Source organism: Falco cherrug, chromosome 3 (assembly GCF_023634085.1).
Source record: "Falco cherrug isolate bFalChe1 chromosome 3, bFalChe1.pri, whole genome shotgun sequence".
Classification (NCBI taxonomy): Eukaryota; Metazoa; Chordata; class Aves; order Falconiformes; family Falconidae; genus Falco; species Falco cherrug.
The window spans coordinates 52093681-52112835 of NC_073699.1; the positions used below are offsets into that span (position 1 = coordinate 52093681).

Below are 19155 nucleotides of genomic sequence, written 5' to 3' on the forward strand. Positions count from 1 at the left end.
AGCCTTTTGAAAATTAACAGCAGTGGCATTGTATTTGTGCACACACATGCTGCGTTGACTTAAGACTGTAATCAAGATAATAATGAAGTATTTTTATTGCAGAAATCCAACATAAGTATGTGAAGTTCAGGCTTTCTCTCTTTCATTATAAATGCAATTTCACTCTGAATTGAGAGCGGCTGACATCCGCTGCACCCATGAACTCCTCCAATCTGCATACGGAGCTCGATATGGATGCATTATTGAGAATGCTAACCAGGTTTGAATAAATGCTAATGAACGCTACAAAAAGGCTATTTCAAACTTGAAGCAAAACATTTGTTTCTGACAAGGAAACATTTGAAACCACTAGACACCTAGTCATGTTTTTGTCTTCTCCTGAACAGAAATATTAAGTTTTCCAATTACTTCCTACCTATAATTACAGTACCCTGGCTACAGCAGATATTATTTTATAGCACAAGTTGCTGTTAGCAATGGAGTCAGAGCTACATACCTGGCACTCTCCTATTCAGAGACTAAAATCTAAGCCATTCCTATCTATACAACAAGCAGCAATTAGGACCCACAAAAACAATTACAGATCCAGATCTGCCGGGATGTAGCACAGGCCCCTGTGACTGGCATACAGAGCAAACCATGTCAAATTTAACCCTTGCCTGCTCCATCAACAGAAAAACAGACATTTAAAAAGTGTTAAGCTTCATAACTTTGTTAAAAAATACGCACAAAGTGCTTCACAAACATGAGCATTTACTATATGCATAAATTTCTTTTTCTTGTAACAATATATTTTTGTAATATTTAAGATTAGTTAGGATTTTTCTACTGGTCTCTGGATTTGAACCCTGAAGGACTGGGGTGCTCCGTGACCAACAGAATCTGTTGGGGCTTTGCTCCTGTCCATGGAGAGCTTAGCCCCCAGGTCTGATGCCCTTCAGAGAAGGTTAATGTAGCTGTTGATACTTCTCTTTCAGCTTAGAAAAAGCACTGAATTATTTTAAGAACAAAAAGGCTGAAATGTGTTTTTCTCTATCGTAAACACTACTGTGGATCTAAGCCTGTGACCATGCTTATATCTACAGTGCCAGGACCATCCCAAATGCTACGCATATGCTGCAGCCACTCAACTGAAAATATTGATGAATGAGCCTCAAGTATTCGTCATTTCATTTACACATAGCCAAACAGAACAAGCCAATGATGATTTTACCGTAAGTCCTGTGGGAACAGGAGAAGCTGCCGTGAGCCTGGTGCTCTGCTGCCAGCCCCTCCTGCGCTGCCCTCGCTGCAGCACGCACCGTCACAGGCACCCCAGATCCTCACCCAGAAAAGACCATTCCCACCTCTGTGCTCTCCCGATGGCTCCCAAGACCAGAGCCTCCCTGACAGGGTTGCCAATCCGAACCAGCGGCACAGCTCCCAGCCTCCCTGTGCCAGATGGCTGCCCCGAGCTGTGGCCGGGGGCTTCTCCACCAGCTGGAGGGCAAAGCAGTCTGCAGCGAGGCGAGGCGTGAGCTTTCCCTTACCCATGACGTGTACTCTTTCATTTGGTGCTGGTTGCTGTGGGAACCGCTGGCATGGCCCCTCCAGAAGCAGTCCTGACAGAGCTGGTAATTGTGACACTGCTGGCAGCGGTAGCGAAACCCCATCATGCTCTCGCTGTGGCAGTAGGAACACTCGACGGGGTGGAAGACTGCAGGAGAAAGACACACTGAGCCATAAACCAAAGCAAAGAAACCCCCAGCAAAAGAACATGGACAAAGCCCTGAACTGAAGGGCAAGTCCCTTCTTTGTTTCTAGCCATCTGCAGCTTTGACCTGTGACAACTCAAGTAGCCATGCAGCAACCCATGCTAAGCCATGGGCAACGCCTCCAACTTGGGCACCAAACCCTTCACCACCTCTGAGCTGATGCCTGCACCTCCTCCTTGCAGCAGCAAAAAACGTGCTCAGTGTCTAACACAATACATGATAAGAGTAAATTCATACATGGGAAAAATCCACTGCACCCTTCAGCTGCGTTACTGGTTACTGGGGGAAGCTGAATGTTTTGCTGTGCTGTGAGGAGCTAAAGTGATGTGTCTTGGAGGAAATGTCACATTCAGCTGTCTCATTACTGGAAGCACAAAAGTGTACTTAGGCATGTCATTGTCTCTTAATTACTGCTGTCTCATCTGTACCACTGGCATCATTTAGATACCTATAAATGGAGTTGAACACTTAGCTTTGGATGCCCAGATTTGGAAAGCTGGCCATCGAAGGGACCCACGTGGTCCTGTTTTCTGTTCCACTCAGAAGCAGATAGTAACGAGGATGCAAATCACTGAGCACGCTAAGGCACCAATCAAGACATTCTGAAGCCCCTTTCCAGCAATACTGCTATTTCTGTTCCTCTCTCCTCACTACAGCACGTACCCGATTTACCACGGAGTACTGAACATCTCCCTGTTCCCAGGCACCTTCTGCTTTTCTGTCATAAGGTTCAGTCTGGGAAGATTTGGATCAGTGCTGAGTGTATCAGGGTTTTAGTTCCTTGCCAGAATTTTGCAGGAGGAAGGGCTAGCGCTCCAGGCTGGGAAACAGTGAGAAACTGGTGAGGGACAGGGATGGATGACAAGAGCTTGAGGAAGGTGGGGAAGATAGGTGGCTCTGTAGCCAAAAAGGACTTGGGAACACCACCCTACCCACCTTGGTGCCTTTCAGTGGAAAAGGGATTTATTTAGTACAAGAATATGTACCACTTCCTCTTTCTCCTTTTATCACCAAAAAATGTCTGCACACCTCTCCTTCCACACACCACCACCCCCCCCCCATTTTCTTGTAGGAAATATGGTATAAATACTTTTATTGCCTAACAAAATAAATGCATATGATCTTTTCTTCCACCTGCCCCGCCCCCTTCTTTTTCCCTGCAGCATCCCAAAGCTTCAGTTACGCTAGAGGTAAACTTTCAAGGGAGCAACAAATTAGGAATATTCAACAAGCCCCCTACACAATAACCTCTGAAGCGTACTACTGGGTTGGAAAATTGTTTACAAAAAGTCTATTTATCTGGCTAAATTAATAATTAATTTTTTTGGTATAAACTTTCTCCATTTTTAAATCTTCCTTTTTCTAGATTTAAAGTGTTGGAATAATGACCCTCAGCATCATTGCTTCCTGCTGATCATAAGCAAGACATGCCACATTAGGAACAAGCAGACAGTAAAAAGGCATTTCTTGTCTCATGTTTTTTTCTATTGTCAGTGCTGTTTGTTCTGGACAGCAGAAACTGGCTGCATTGGAGCCGGTGAACTCCTCCAGAACTACATGAGGAACTGTACAGAGTTTGTCAGAGGCAATTTGTTGGTACACACAGTGAGATGAGATGCACAAATTTTCTAGCTCTGCTCCTGCACCTTCAGTGTGGCAGCACCTTCTACAAAAACAGTGTATGAAGGGTTTGGCTGGAGGACCACGTCTGTGAGTCTGTGATCTCTTCTGCAGGCTGGAAGCTGGAAGGCTGACAAAGATATTGCTGTCCAGGGACAAGCAACATCCACTGTACAATAATCAAATTGAGTTGATCTTCATGGTCCCTTCCTGTCTTAAAATCTGTGATCTACTCATTTGGGGGATAGACTACCCTTGAAGAGAAAGAGGCATCTCACAGTTCAATCCTGATCTTCCACACAAACAAATGATAAGGACAAATCCGGAACTTTCTTTTCAGTGTATACCCTCTGGCAGCGTAGGCTTAGGAAGAGATCCTTCATATGGACCTTTTGGCTGGTATTTTGCACTGCACTGGACATCTTCTGCCAAGAATATTGCATGAACGGAAAATGCCAAGCTGTTTCTTCTCTGCTGCCGTATGTCATAGCTAATAAAAGTTGTGGCATCAATAGTTTACCAAATGTGTGTGAATGGATCAAGTCCTATCGCTCTCTGCTTATCCAGAGCACAGGAGGAGTGGACATTTCCTGAACCTAGCAAAAATTAAGCCACGTTCCTGGCCAAATGACCAACATGATTCTTTAAAGGTTTTACCCAGGACTGTAAAAATAGCACAGGGAGTCAATGAACCCAGTACAGTAACTCCTACAAAACCATCTACAGAGGGAGAAAATTATCACACAAAAGTTTACTTTTGTAACTGGATTTTGGCCGAAGCTCTTACTTACCATTTTCAACGTTTGCCAGTCGATGCAGAAGTGGTAACCACACTAGACACTGTGGCGGGGGATCAGACATGAGAGTATCCAAGAAAGTGTTTAATGTGACTTTTTTCTGCTCAAACAAGCAAACAAACAAGCACAAAGAATCAGTAATTAGACACATCAAAATGATTTTATCTTGTCCTTACAGAAACACTGGGAGTAAGTTTCAGACACTGTTTGCTTGTAGCCTGGGTTTGCTAAAAAGAAGTGATACTAGCAAAGCTTTTCTGGACTATTTTTGACAGTGACAATGTATACTACGGATGACTAGCAGTCCTTCTCACAAGGCTGGGTTGGAGACACCTAGCTCCCACTCACTTCAAAACTCTCTTCTAAAGTCATTGCCTGAAGATGATCTGTGAATAAGGTTGGTATTCAGCTCTTCATGTTTTCATGTGTTTTGAGTACTGCATAATGAGCAAAGTGCATGTCGGGTATCACTCTGTATTATCAATTTCCACACGAGAAGTCACTGCAGAGAACGACTGACAGTACTCCAACAAAGAAAATGAAAGAAAATAATGACAAGGGAGTATACTTTCAAAATAAATAGAGGGTAAGGACAGACCATCACAGGCAATTGTGTTACTGTGATTTAAGGACCTATGCCTGTCTGTTGAGTGATGGCAACTAGTTATGGGTGAGCTCTGATTGTGGGGTGTTGTGTTTGCATACACTCAGGGTCTGCAACTGTTCCTAAACCCTCAACACCTGCAAGCACTTAAAGATTTGTGTCCCTTTATTTTCAAAGGGATTTAAATTCTAAAATATCCTTGTTGATTTTAAAAACACAGCTTAGGGCCTTCTGTTTCTTAGGCGTCTGGAAAAAGTCATCACAAATCTTAGTTCACTTGTTTCTTCAGACCTGCAGGTGATATTTCAGTCTGACATATCTCCACCATAAATACCTGCTCTTTCCTGCATAGTATACCAGCTACGTAAGTGTTCACTGAAGTACCTACTGGGTGGTCAAGGACAGAGAGTCCTTAAGAAATCAGCAACTGAACCTTCCTTTAGACTAAAATTAAGATGCAAAAATATTGAGCCCTGTTGAGAACGTGTGCCGATATAATTTACAGACTTACATATTTAAGTAGCATCCCCATATCCAAAGGGATTGCTAAATTTTCATATCTGATTGCATAAGCTACTGCTTTAACTTGCTAAATAACTGTGGTTACCCCATGAGGAAGCAAAACAGCAGCTATGCAGTGACATGTATCATCTCTGCGTGTTGTGGAATGCTTTTAAGAGCTGAGATTTCCAGATGGAGTGTCTGTGCTGCATTTCTATACAATTGCCACCAGATGTAAAGAAAATCATTGTTTCTCTTATATACTGAGTGATCAATGGAAAACACCTCACTCTGTAACAGTCTCAGGGCTGAAATATTGCAAGATATTGGGAAATATATAAAGATATTTGTCCCTAGGAGAAGAGAATATACTTCAGACTAGTTGTGAAAATGGTCTTGATTCTTTAATGAACAGAAATAGCCAGAATATGAGCTCTAAATCTCATTAAAATACTATCTTTTCCCACAATACCTGCAGTATGAAAGTCCAATCAAACAGCTGCCACCTGCTTGTTGCACGAATGATCTTCCCACCCACGGAGAATGGATAACCACCTCCCAAATAGGCATCCTATGCTATAAGCACCAGCTCACAGAAAAGGACCTTTCTTTTGGAGATCTGCTGTGTATGTTTGGCATGGCTTTGCTGACCAATGCCACCGGCAGATGTCTGTGCTGTCTGCAGCAGAACTGAGAACAGGAGGAAAAAAGGGAGAATGAAGTCTAGGAAAAGAAGGGTCTTCCAGTGCCCCATACTGCAGAGCTGAGTAGCCTTAAGTCTTCTCTCTGCTCTTGAAGGCAGATAAGTTGGCAGCAAACACACAACTGGTCTAAACAAGCAAATAGATGGGGAGACAAGAACAGCTCTTCCACAATGCAGTAGGCTTTTGAATGCAGGTATAATTTAAAACCTGATTTGCACCAAATAAAGCAACTCAGCTTCACTGACAGCTTTATGGCCAAACTCCTCTGGAGGCCACTGATTTTATGGATTAGAGAGAGCAGTGTCCCTTAAAAGGACACCAACAGAGCAACTTACATACATTTTAAAAGGCGTATTTTCCTCTCACTTTTTTTTTTTTCTTTTTCTTTTTTCCAGCTGCTGGGAAAGTTGAAACCGAAAACTGTTTTCTAAATATATACTACATGCAGATGGAGTCTAGGTTTGTGGAATAACACTTAGCTAAGTGCTAAGAAAATGAAGTTAGTGCCTATCTTTTTAGTTTGGGATAAAAGAAAGAGAACTGAAAAGTGTTTTTTGTAATAATAGCAATAGTATAACTTAACAATAATCCTACCTATGGGGGAAAGCGGTGGCAATAAAACTCCTTTTTGAGCCACAGATTTGTATTCTGCAATATTAAGTCACTTGTTCTGGCATTTCTGTTCCATAATTTTGCTGCTGAGGAAATACTGTTGTTTCTATTTTGAACAGTCATTCAATCTAGCGGTGGTTCACAGACAGAGGAAAATACATGGTTTGATCAAGTAAACCAGTACAACGGGGAACAATAAAACATTTCTACAATAGGAAAAATCCTTTCAGATGCAAGTCGAAATGGATTTGACACCGTGAGCAGAAGATCATTCCCAGAATTTTTTCTTTCTCTGAAATTGAGAAATCTATATATCAGGGGGCTGAAAGGCTTCTGGTAAGTAAAAGTGATCCATACTGAGAACAACAGAGTGTGCCCAACATCCCAAGGTATCGACTTTTGGTAACACTAAGTGCAGCCTAAGAGAGTGAAAGAACAACCTATAGTGTAACTAAGACTGTAAACATTATTTATCATAATATCATAGGGATATGTTGTTTTGAGCCTTATTTCAAAACTCCAGTTCATCCCTAGTGAGGACATAATGAGAATTACATAAAGTAAATTTAAGTGAAATATTAGACCAGATTACAAGAGCACTTGGCTGCCTATGGATGCAAAACAGCAGCTTTGTAAATCTGCTCTGTACCTGCGTCACTCAGAGAGCTAACCCTCATTAGCTGTAAGTGGAGATTGTGAACAAAACCATCTCATGCCTGTTTGGAGACACTGCTTCTTCAAGTACCTTAGTACATCTGGTCCACTCATTTGGATGCAATGTCAATGAAAGCGCCATTTCTGATGCCTTCTCAAATAGAAAATGAGGCCTGAATGACATTTTTTCATGAAAGGAAATTGCTTTTTTCATCTTTAATAACAGCATGTCCAAGATGCAAAGCTTGAATGCCCTGTTGCCATGCAAGAGCACTCAGTTTATTACTTCAACACCAAACTACCAAAAGTCACTTCACTGTAAATTCTTATAAGATGAAGTGCTGTCTTAAGCCTTCCTCTGTGAAGCAAGACTAGTTGACACATGCAAACATTGTCATGTAAAATGATTTGGGAGATGATTCAATAGACTAATTTCAACAATGCCTTTCAGTTGACTGGAGTCCCTATTGATCAGTGATGAAACTAAGGGAAAACAAAAAATGAGACTCTGTTTTACACGAAAATGACACTACTCCTGCTCCATTCAATTTATTTGTTCAATGGTATTCAGTTAGCGTATGGAAAGACAAACAGCAGGAAAATACCACTTTATTTGCAACATTTTCCTGGTTTCTGCATCTTCCCCTACTTTATATTTACGGAATTATACAGTGTGATGTGGGGCAAGAGCCAGAAGAATTCTCTTTCTCCATTGGAGGAGTCGACCACCAGCCCCAGTTATGGGATCTTTTGAAGTGCTAGGTGATAGCGGCAGCCAATGTACTGTACTCAGTGCACCTAGAGTCTGGTGAGTTGTGGAAAAATCTCATATTTTCTTTATGATAAATTCATTGCTTTCCTGACCCTATCTCATTGACGTTATCCGTAAGAGACTAGGAATCTCCTAATACCTACTGACTCCCATTTTCAAAAAAGGTTTAAAGCAATTTTCTTCTCACTCGTAAACTTCTTGTTTACACCATCACTTGGAAAACATGTAGCTTGATTTTTTGGTAGGAGTTGAGCTTTGCATGGAGAAGTTAAAGTCTCATATATGCTTATAGCAACAAGAACTAACTGGAGTGAAGAATTGCATGTCTTGGGGTATTAATATCACCTAAATGTAAGTATCTAACTTAGGTGCTTAAATTACGAAGCTAGTCTCCTCAGGTTCCCTAATTTAGGAACATGTAAATTAAGATCCTGCTCTCTATTACTTTTTGACTCTCTTACTCCTCCATGGTTTTACGGAGAACCTATAAAGACTAGCTTCCTATTGAATGCACCTAACCTACATGCCAGAAATTAGCAAAGTGGACCCCTCCTCCACACAGCCATGTGCTTCCTGGGCAAATACGCACATATATTAAGAAAGGAATGAAGTCTTAGCCTGTTCAGAGGGGTTATTGAGATCCTGTATCTAGGATGCTCACTCTTCATTTACCTGTTGTGAGAAACAGGATTTTGCTGATTGCTCAGTATAACCAAATGAAGGCCCTTCGAAAACGGCTGTGGGCAGCTTGAGAACCTCCCGCAGAAACATGTCATATCTGCCATAAACCATCACTCCACTGGAGTCAGAAATCATTGAGAAAATATCTGAGGGGGGAAAAGACAAGAAAAGCTTCAGTAAAGAGCTACAGATATGGTCTGAATTCAGCATCGTCTGACTTGAACTTGAAGTGCTAAACAACATGTTCTTCTCACGGAAACCTCCACTGTTACTGCATCCTTAATTATAATCTTTCTCAACAGAAAACAAAGTGAATCATTTACATATTTAAAAGTAGCCGAATTTATTACTAAAATATTCCAGCTTTTTTTTCATTGTGTGTGGCCATTTTTTAAAGTGAAGTCTGATGGATGGCATGAGGCAGTAATTTAATCAGATAAGAAGGATCTGATTTGACAAGATGTGCAACATCAGCTTTTTCCCTGCTGCCAGCTTACCATGTCAGATCTGTATCTTGACAATGAGTTCATTAAGTCAGTTATTATTGTTTTGGACACACAAAGCACTGAAGGTCTTTCAAATGCATAACTTTTCACTCTTCTTTTTTCTCTTTTTTGTTCATGTATAAAAATATTGTAGTCTTATTATTGCAGAGCTGCATGTTTCTATGCCTTTACTTTCTCCCTTGTTTAAAATTATCCTAAGCTTAGCGATGGATAATAGACCAAGGAAAATCTCTCATTTTTCAGGCTGTCACGTCAGCTGCTTCATTTCCAGGAACCTGGAAGGGAAATTCTGACAACAGGACCCTGGGACTGCTGACCCAAAAAATCAGCATCGTACTCCAACCTTCCACTGGATGGATCCTGCTGATATTCTTAAAGCATCCTAGGGAACAAACAGTGTTCAATTTATAACGGTGTTCATATATAATTTATAATTTAAATTCAGTTTGCATTTGAGTTTCTACATAGAAATAATATATTAAAAATGGCACCAAATCCAGAAGACTAAATTAGCACCTGGGATTTCTACTTGTCTGCTCTAATCAACAACAATTTTTAAACTCAGTTTTCTTTGGCTGTGGTAGAAGGCTCAGAGGAAACCGAAGGTTGACATTAATCTTTTGGTCGAAAAGTCTGGAAAATAGTGTTTTTAACCTGAACTACCGACATCATAGCACTAAAGAGAATGCCTTTCTTTGCAGCTACAAGTAAACTATGCCTTGGCTATTGGGGAACTGGGAATAAATCCTGTGAAATGAGAATCTATTCTTCAAAGTAGAATGCATTAGTATATACCCTATGGGAAGAAATAAAAATAGTGCATAAATATATTGTACTTCTACATGTGAAGAGAGAGATGTCACTAAAATGAAGTTTGAAGAAATTGCTAAATGATGTTTCATGATGTTGAACATTTGAGACACTTAGCTGTACTCTGAATTCAATCATCCCAAAGGAAAAAAAGAATAACCCACCAATCAGAACTTCAATATATGCAATCTGGCTTCAAAAATAACAAAGTCCAGTGTGAGGTTCAGCCAAATGTTTAGCGGGACTTACTTGGAGAGATATATAGTGCAATTCCCAAACCCAGCCATGAAACTATAACTTATCCTAATTCCCTCTTCTTCTATGTGCACTGTTATCCTTCCAAGTACAACAATGATTAACAGGTAAATTAACACCCAAAAGACTTACATCTTAATTTGTCCATGATCTTTCCTCCACAAAGGGTTGCCAAGGCCATTTTTACAGCAAAAACGGAAATTTTACCATGTCCTTCCCTGTTCAAAAGTAGAAAGTAGACATTTTATATCCATTTTATAATATGGACCTCTTTCCATTTAAAATGTATATCATGGACATGACATGCACAGTATATGAGAATTGACATACAAAGAAATAACAAACTTTAAAATCAAAGTTTGTTTTGCTGGAACACACATCAGTACATTGGTCTGTAAAGATCTCAGAACAGATTTATTGTGTATATGAAGCTCAGTATTAAACTGTTTATCTCATTATAGACTAAGGCAATGATTATTACTGCTATTTGTGCTACAGTAGCACTGGAAAACACCTATCACACTCGTGATCTCCCTATACCCTAAGTGCACTGTGCATCTTCTGTCCCCAGAAGACCGCGAGTAAGTGCAAAAATCAATGCAGGGAATGCATGTGTAAAAGCAGAAAGGGCTCACATGATTGCATAAGCTGCATATTATACCTGTTAGCAAGTCGTGACAATTGCCTTTTAAATGATTCACCAGAACCCTATGAACCTTTAAGAATGACTCTGCTGAAAAATGGGGAATACACTGGCATCCACAGCAAGCGCAGGACATTTGTTGTGAGATGTGGAAGAGTTCTGTCCCTGGTTTGTTCAAGTAGAGGCCATGTCTGGCGCTCTATTGTCAACTTGAAATGCATAATGTATTAAACCCCAAATGCACACAGGAGTATGCCTTGGGGCAAAAAGACATAGTTTTTTCTGTAAATCCAGTCACTTTCAGGTAAAAACAAAAGACTTTTTTTTTTTCTTCCTGAAAGGGTCAGACCATATACTGCACTTTCAGGACGCTGTGTTCACCTTTAGCCGTTGTCAGCTCTTCCTTCAACTGCCTTGAAGCACACAATGGCTTAACTTTATTGCTCCTCTTGCTGTCCTCATTCTCCTTCTACAGTCATGATGGTTCCCATTGATTACCTGCCATTATATAAACCTTGGTGTCTTCGAGCTGCATGAGTAATACATGACTTCACACACTGCAAGGCACTCTTAGCTCCTAAAAGACCAATCCCTCCACTTTAGGCAAAACCAAGTCCAGCATTGACAGGAATGGCTGAACAAAAATGCTGCAATGTTCAGTCCCTTTCCAAAGACGAGCATGAACATGCTCTTCTAAGTTCATCTGCTTTTTAATGTTTGTTTTTTTGGCATCTGTCGTGGTTTAACCCCAGCTGGCAACTAAGTACCACACCGCTGCTTGCTCACTCTGCCCCCCATCCACACCCAAGTGGGATGGGGAGGAGAACCAGAAAATGGTAAATCCTGTGGGTTGCGATTGAACAGTTTAAGAATTGAAGTAAAACTAATAACAACAACAATAATAATTGTAATGAAGAGGAGAGGGACAGAGAGAAATACAACCCAAGGGAAAAAAACCAAGTGACACACAATATAACTGCTCACCACCTGCTGACCGATGCCCAGACAGTCCCTGAGCAGTGATCAGCAGCTCCTGGCCGACTCCGCCAGTTTATATACTGAGCATGGCGTTATATGGTATGGAATATCCCTTTGGCCAGTTTGGGTCACCTGTCCTGGCTGTGTCCTCTCTCAATTTCCCGTGCCCCTCCAGCCCTCCCGCTGGCAGGGCCCAAGGAACGGTAAAGTCCTTGACTCAGTATAAACATTACCTGGCAACAACTAAAACCATTGTGTGTTATCAGCATTATTCGCACACTAAATCTAACACACGGCACTGCACCAGCTACTAAAAAGAAAATTAACTCTGTCCCAGACAAAATCAGGACAATGTCCAAATGGTGAAATGTGTTTTTTCTTGGAATTCTCAGTCTTACTATAAGTCAGTAAGAGTCCACAGTTGCACCGGAGCAACTTTTATCTGTCATCCAAACACCTTAGCATTACTTAATAGCTTCCCATATGCCTGTTTAATGACATCAGTGGGAACACATTGTCATCATGATTTAAAAAAAGAGACAGTCAGCCAGTATTTGTGAGCTGAGCAAAACGGCACCCGTTCCTCCTTCTAAATTCTACTGACAGGGCTAATGATGGTACCAGATAATAAAAAATTTGCATCATTTTTTGAAAGTGGGGTTTCTATGACCTTCAGTCTTTACTCTGTCAGGGAATATTATGTTTATAAGAGATTTCCTGTTAAAATATATGTAATTACGTCTTACATAAGATAGCCCAACTGCAATAGCAATATATAGAAATCTAGCTCTTCATCAATATTTCTGTTTCACTCTGTTGATTATCACTCATAACTCAAATGAAGAAAATTGTGTTTGATCAGAATTAAAAGATAAGCTGATCCTGGAAAGACACAGAGCCTGTGACTGTGTCTCCCTGCTAACCCCAAACCAGACTAATACAGTAATATATACATACACAGTAGACATGAATGGTATATCAGTACATTAAAGATGTTACATGCTGGCTTTTGTGCATTTTCTTTTTCACTACATTGTGTTCTCTTTGACTGGCTTTATAAGATTAAAATCACAGTATAGGAATTTCCAGTCTTCTGTATTTCTGTCCTTTGTTGATTGGATTCTAATTTGTGTAAACCAGGACCTAGCATTGCTACAAAAATTGGTCACTTTGTGGTCTTTTTGTGGCTGCTACCCTTTAAACCTTTGGGATTCTCCTGCACTGTTTCATCACGAGTTTTTCACCTGCCTTTAAAAGAGCTGTTATACTTAAGAAAAGTAAATGCTAAGTGGAAGCAATGGCATTATGAAGAAGCTATGGAAGAATCAGAGGAAAAACTAAAGCCCATGTGGAAGTGCTTCAGATTTACATTATTCTTCCCAGTAGGTTTAGTTACATTTACTAATAGGATTATATTCTTGAATGGCAGACACATATCAAATCGCCTTCAGCTTTCTACCCCAGAGCTATCAGCTTTTCCCATACTCAGTTATGGAACGGAAAAAAGAAAAGATTTAATTTATCTTTTCAGTCTCTCCATTTGAATTGATTAGTTTTGACACTGTATTTTGTATCGGTCATTTGTATTCATAAAGGCATCACTACAGCCAGTACAAATTCAGTTTGCCCTCCAAATATATATGTCTCTGTGTATTTGTGTGTGTACATATACACACATGCATATATAAATATACATGACTGATGAACTGACAGGATAATGGGGCCCAAGACCTGCCAATATCATTTGGATCCAGAAGTGCCCTAAGCCATGTCTAAGCACTACAGATGCCCTCGACTGGCAGCACTGGGGCATCACAGTGTTTGCCTGGTAAAAGCAAATGCTGAAGCAGTGGCTCACAGCAGCGTGAAGATCTCTATTGTAAAGTCAGTGCTCCCTCAAGCTTTAGGCTGGCTAATGCAAAGAGTGGGAACAGGAGAGGACAGAAAATATTTTGATTTTATATAGCACCTCTCTTACTGAGATTACTCTTCAGATCCCTACAGAAAAGCACTAAAAGCATGATATGAAGGAGGATAAACTTCTTACGTCTGCAGTATTACGTTGTTGTTGATGGTGCCATATACAGAGTAAAATATGCTGAACAACTCAGGGGTTCTCAACAACACTAGGGTGGAAATTCATCACGTATTGTACTTTTGGTAAGAAGCACTAAGTTGTCCCTGCCCATAACAGGGGGGGTGGACTAGATGATCTTCAAAGGTCCCTTCCAACCCAAACCATTCTGTGATTCTGTTTATTGGTGATGCTAAAAGCAAACCTTGAAGCTGATGTGCACTTAGCGACAACACAGGATGGAGTACCTAGGAAAGGGAATGAAGTCCAGGGCTTAAGGTTATCTCCTATGGCTTGGGGAAAAAAGGGCGAAAAATAATACATTATTTTAGACACCAGAGCAGAGGGTTTCTTCCTCAAATTTGTGGCTGCTGAGACAGACAGACTCTTCCCCAGAGCAAGGAAGCCCCACAGACTGCCTGGTAAAATCCACACACCATAAGGGGCTAAGTACAGCTCCAGGGCTGAATTTGCCTTTCAGGTCAGCAAGAAGAGCAGTACCAAATGGATGATGCCGACTTTTGTCAGGATCTGCAGTAGTACTCACACTGAGACAGCCATATGGTGGGGAAAGCTATAAAGAAATTACAACACATCTTTCGAAATAGCAAATGTGTCCCATGAAATGGACATCGAGAAAATAGGATTCTTCTCATTAACTAGAAATGAAGTGGTGTTCCCCTAACACTTTAAATTATCTTTTCCAAAAGTAATGAAACTCCTTTGGTCTTGTGGGCCTCCTACTGCCCACCTTAATCAGAGCAGCCAATTCTGAAATGTCAGAGGCTGTAATTAAAAATTCCTATTTTCACAAACAGGTTTCAGAGAGGAAATTTTATTGGAATCAAGCAAAATTCTTTCATTTAGAAGAGCAAAATGCATAATGACCAAATCTCTGAAATGCATGTTTTGCTGGACTTCCTTTGTAAAATCTAGCTGGCCTGTATGGCTTTCAAAGATTAGTGAAGGTGGAGAAGAGAGAAATAAACACTTTACAGCACTGAATAAATGGATGAGCAAGAAGTTACACTTCCAAAACAGATACTGAACATCTTTATGTATTGAACTCATACGACTCAAATGTGCATTTGATTAAACAAGGGCACACATATTTCCTCTTTTCTTTGTAGAAGTCAAGCCCCTCCAGCCAGATTGGGTCTGTTTCATAGCCCAGAGCTCACAGCTCCATTTGTAATACAGGTATGTCAAGGGACAGCAAAAATTCAGGTATTTTCTTGTCAGTTAAACTGTGCAGCAGGGAATAGCTGTATTGCAATACTGAGTCAGTGCTGAAGATGATCTAGCACAGAATATTTTACAGTCTGTTTAAAAGTGTCTTTTTGGGAATGAGATTTGATTTGATTGAATGAGGCTGACATCCCACCTAGCTGTCTAAGCTTTGACACCGGCCTGAGATGGATTTTTCAGAGAGGTTTGAACTTGTCGTGTTTTGATACAGCCCTTGTGTGCCAGTGATGAAAGTATGCTATTATTTCATAAAGCCAGTTAATCACCTTAGATCTTGAAGGAAAAGCCATTGGCCAGTTTTAATGTGCAGTTAAAAACACACATCAGGCATGTTTTTGTACAGACATTTTAAAGTGTGACCACCTCATTCTGCTCACTGGTTTTGGTCTGTCAGGGCCCTCTACCCCATGATGATGCTTTTCACAAACTAATGGCAAATTAATTGAAGCAGCATTTCTGTTGGTGAATTTTGATTTTGTTGACTTGCAGTTTTATAAGATTGCACTTTAGTTTTGGCTTACCGTGAATACACGTCACACTCAGCATCATGTGAAATCTTATACACAATATTTTACCCCACTTTTTCCTCCCATCAGGGTTGAGCAGAAAGGAAATATAATTATCTGTAGTCCTAATGAATCCTCAAGGCCATGCAAAAACAAAAAATCTGGAATGAAAGTTCAGCACAGGCAGTGGGGCAAGCTGGCACACATGCCACAGCATTCTACTGTGGTTCCTCTTAAGTTTTGCTAGCCAGGTTCTAGTTCCTGAGAAGACATCTTATTGCAGGCCTAGGGAAATACTCCTTGCCAGAAGGCAGAGAAACCTGCCAGGTTTTCAGCAGGCTATAAATGAAGGAAGAAGCTCTGTAAAGCTTGGAGGATCTTCAGCCAGCACAGTACCCATGGGGTAGGATATATTAACTAGAACTAAATAAGTGAGACAGTGGAAGTCTTATTCAATTTTAAATCACACATTAACTTGTCCCTTGTGGTCCTTTCATACATGTTAAGTTGTTGACTCCATTTCTCCATTCTCTTTCTTTGCACTTCAAATGGGACATGAGAAACCGCACCACCTTTTCTGGACCTGCCCTCAGTACAGCAAGAGCAGCCATCAATCTGTGTAGCCACAAACACCAAAACAAACACCATCCATGATTACTTAAGAACAGCCTTCTCATTTATAATACAGAGCTATTTGGCCTTGGTCTACTGGTTTTTGATCTTAGAAAGCTGTTCTGGGGTTTTTAGGGGTTTGGGTTTTGTTTTTTTTCATTGCCTGCATTCATATGATCAAAAGTGATCATATTAACATTCATTAATAAACATGAAAAATAATTCCTTAGTAGCTACCTAGAAATTTGGATAGCATTTCTGCAGGCCAACTGTTTCCTTGAAACACAAGACTAAGAAATACAGGAGTGAACCCAGATCAAAGATAACATTATTTTAGGGGTGACCATCGTGATTTCAGTATGATTCATGCACCTAGTAAACCCCTCCTTTCATCAGAGAAGACTGCAGGCAATTTAGTTTAACTGTCCAGTTCCTACAAATGGGGGGAGAGTGAGAAAAAGACTCCATCCTGCCTCACAGTCCCACCTCTGCTCCCCCTGTATGGGAAGTGCATCTGTGCACCCCACTCAGGGGCAGCACGACAGGCTGAGCTGCTGCTTGGCAAAGGGAGCGAGGGTCCCAGCCTCTTCACCCTGGGACGGCCTGACGGGAGCCCAGAAACAGGTCATGACCCACAGCACGTTGGACATTTTCAGGGAAAGCAAAACCTTACCCTTTTAAGCATACTCTCTGTTTCCCTATAGGGGAGAAAATTCCTCTCCTCCATTTTGCTGCAAGTAGCCTCAATGTCTAGCTGAGATCTTTGCCCCTTTACAGCGAGGTACAAAACAAGCACGTTATTGCAGGTCTTGCTTCCACAGTCCTGGGTCTTTCCCTGTGTTTACCAGCTGGGAAGCAGTTTGCTCGCGGCATGCAGCAATGCATGCATCTGGCCATTTTCATCGTCCTTTAGTGTTCTTGTCATAGCCACAATGGTATAAATTAAAATGCCTGTTCCTTCTTTTATTGCCCTTGAGGGGAGAAATATATTCCTGAAGGCTATGGTTGCACAACGGATTGGCTTCTTTTTCTTCCCCTCTAAGGGGCCGGAGGGGAGGTAGAGTGCAGCCTCTTCATGTGGAACATCTACTTTTTCTCCCTGTTGCCATGGTGACAGAGCTGCTGGCTGGTCTAGCTCCAAAAGGTGCTTGATGACACCCAGCACTGGGGCCCTCAGCAAAAGGATGGAAATGAGGGAGGGGGAGAGGCGCAGCATCCTTATTTTAATGTGTCATGGCCAGTGTTTTCACTGGTGAATTTTCAAGATATAAACCATAAAGAGGCAATAGGTCATCTGCATCTGTCAGACTTAACCACTGTTCTCCAATAATTCGGTTTTGAGGATTACAAACATTGTACAGGTTGATAACCATATATTCTGAAACTGTAATACACATACACAGTATATGCATTGAGGTAATTGGCTTGCTCTATCTCAAACTTGCCCTTTTTTTAATATGGGTCCCATGCAGTAATAAACAACATTAATTTTATCACCTCCAGGTCTTTATCCTATTTCTGTCATGGTCTCAAAATCATGCTGCACTGGCATGAGCCAGAAAAAAAAAAATTGCTTACAGCTGCAAGAACTTGCCGGAAAATGAGCTCTTTCAAAATAATGAGCTATTAACCCATGGCACTGCTGCAGAGGCATTGCAGTGGTGTCAGCCACTGGTGCATCAATAAATAACAAGGCAAATTAGAAGTGGATGTAAATTTGTTTCTGTAGATAACTCTTCTTTGATATAAACTGGAACGAGTCTGAGTAACTGGATGAAAACACAATTGTGCTGAATTTGGCTTGACAGAAAGGAAAGCAGAGGTCTTTAATTTAGGTTTTCTCCCTTGTTAGCACTATTCACACGCTCATTATTTGGGTCAGAATTGAGCTTGTTTAATTGTTTTCCAAAGATATTTCTGGAGTAAGTATAATCCTTTCACCAGTTGGGAGAAGAGGGAAGAAAGGCAGACTTACGGATCAAAGGCCGCTAGCAAGAAGTTGAGCAGTAAGCTGATGGATTGCTCCACGTTGATCTGGTGGGTTGTCGGCATCCGTTTGTTGAGCTGGTAGAAGATTGTTGAAATCACAGCTTCCAGCCGAGCCACGTTCAGTTCGATGCTGGGGTCCAGGTTGTTCAGTGCGTTTTCCCGCAAGGCTTCTATTACGTTCCAGATGTCCACCAGGTGCACTACGGGACAGGACAGACAAGAGTCGGCAGGAGCACGTGCTCCTGAAAGCAACTGAGAAAAAAAAGTCACCTTATCCCACAGGGTGCGGAATAACAGAACCACACAGGATATGCTTCATGAATAATAAAGCAAATGAATGTACTTTCCATCACTGAAATTTGAACTTGGTGGAGGAATGGGCAGATAAAATTCAAATCCGTTAATAAGCAAACAATATATTGATATTATTAGTTGCAATGAGTACAACTTCAGCTTGGGAAATCATTCCTCACTGCATAAAGTATTCAAGTAAAAATCCCTATTTTATTGAAATTGCTGGAAGGTAAACATATGCTAATTGTTTTTCTAAATCATGCCTCTATGAACCTCCATTCAGAAATTACTCTTAGATATTAATTTGCATAGCAGATGGGCTTTTCAGAAGATTCTATGAATGCTAAGTGCTTATCACGTACTGACATTTTGAAAATTCTTTTCAGCAATTTGTACGGAAAGCAAAATATTTTACAGAAACAGAATTGTAACTGAGTCAGGGTAGACAAGCTACATTTAAACAAAGAACATGCAATGAACTGACCCCAAAGTCATATTTTGTATCTTCTAAATATATTCGCTAAATGATTTGTTAAATCTT

At 40.8% G+C, this 19155-nt stretch overlaps 1 protein-coding gene across 7 annotated transcripts in view; it reads right to left on the reverse strand.

Annotated features, from left to right (window-relative positions):
* The window catches only part of DTNA (dystrobrevin alpha), a 234294-nt gene that overhangs the window by 53400 nt on the left and 161739 nt on the right, over positions 1 to 19155 (reverse strand). For all 7 annotated transcript variants that reach the window (XM_055705134.1, XM_055705132.1, XM_055705133.1 and 4 more), the window contains 5 exons: positions 18307 to 18520; positions 10403 to 10488; positions 8691 to 8845; positions 4166 to 4271; positions 1530 to 1696 (listed from right to left, as the gene is read on the reverse strand). In XM_055705134.1, coding sequence (XP_055561109.1) covers positions 1530 to 1696; positions 4166 to 4271; positions 8691 to 8845; positions 10403 to 10488; positions 18307 to 18520 — 728 coding nt within the window. The remainder of the gene's footprint in view (positions 1 to 1529; positions 1697 to 4165; positions 4272 to 8690; positions 8846 to 10402; positions 10489 to 18306; positions 18521 to 19155) is intronic.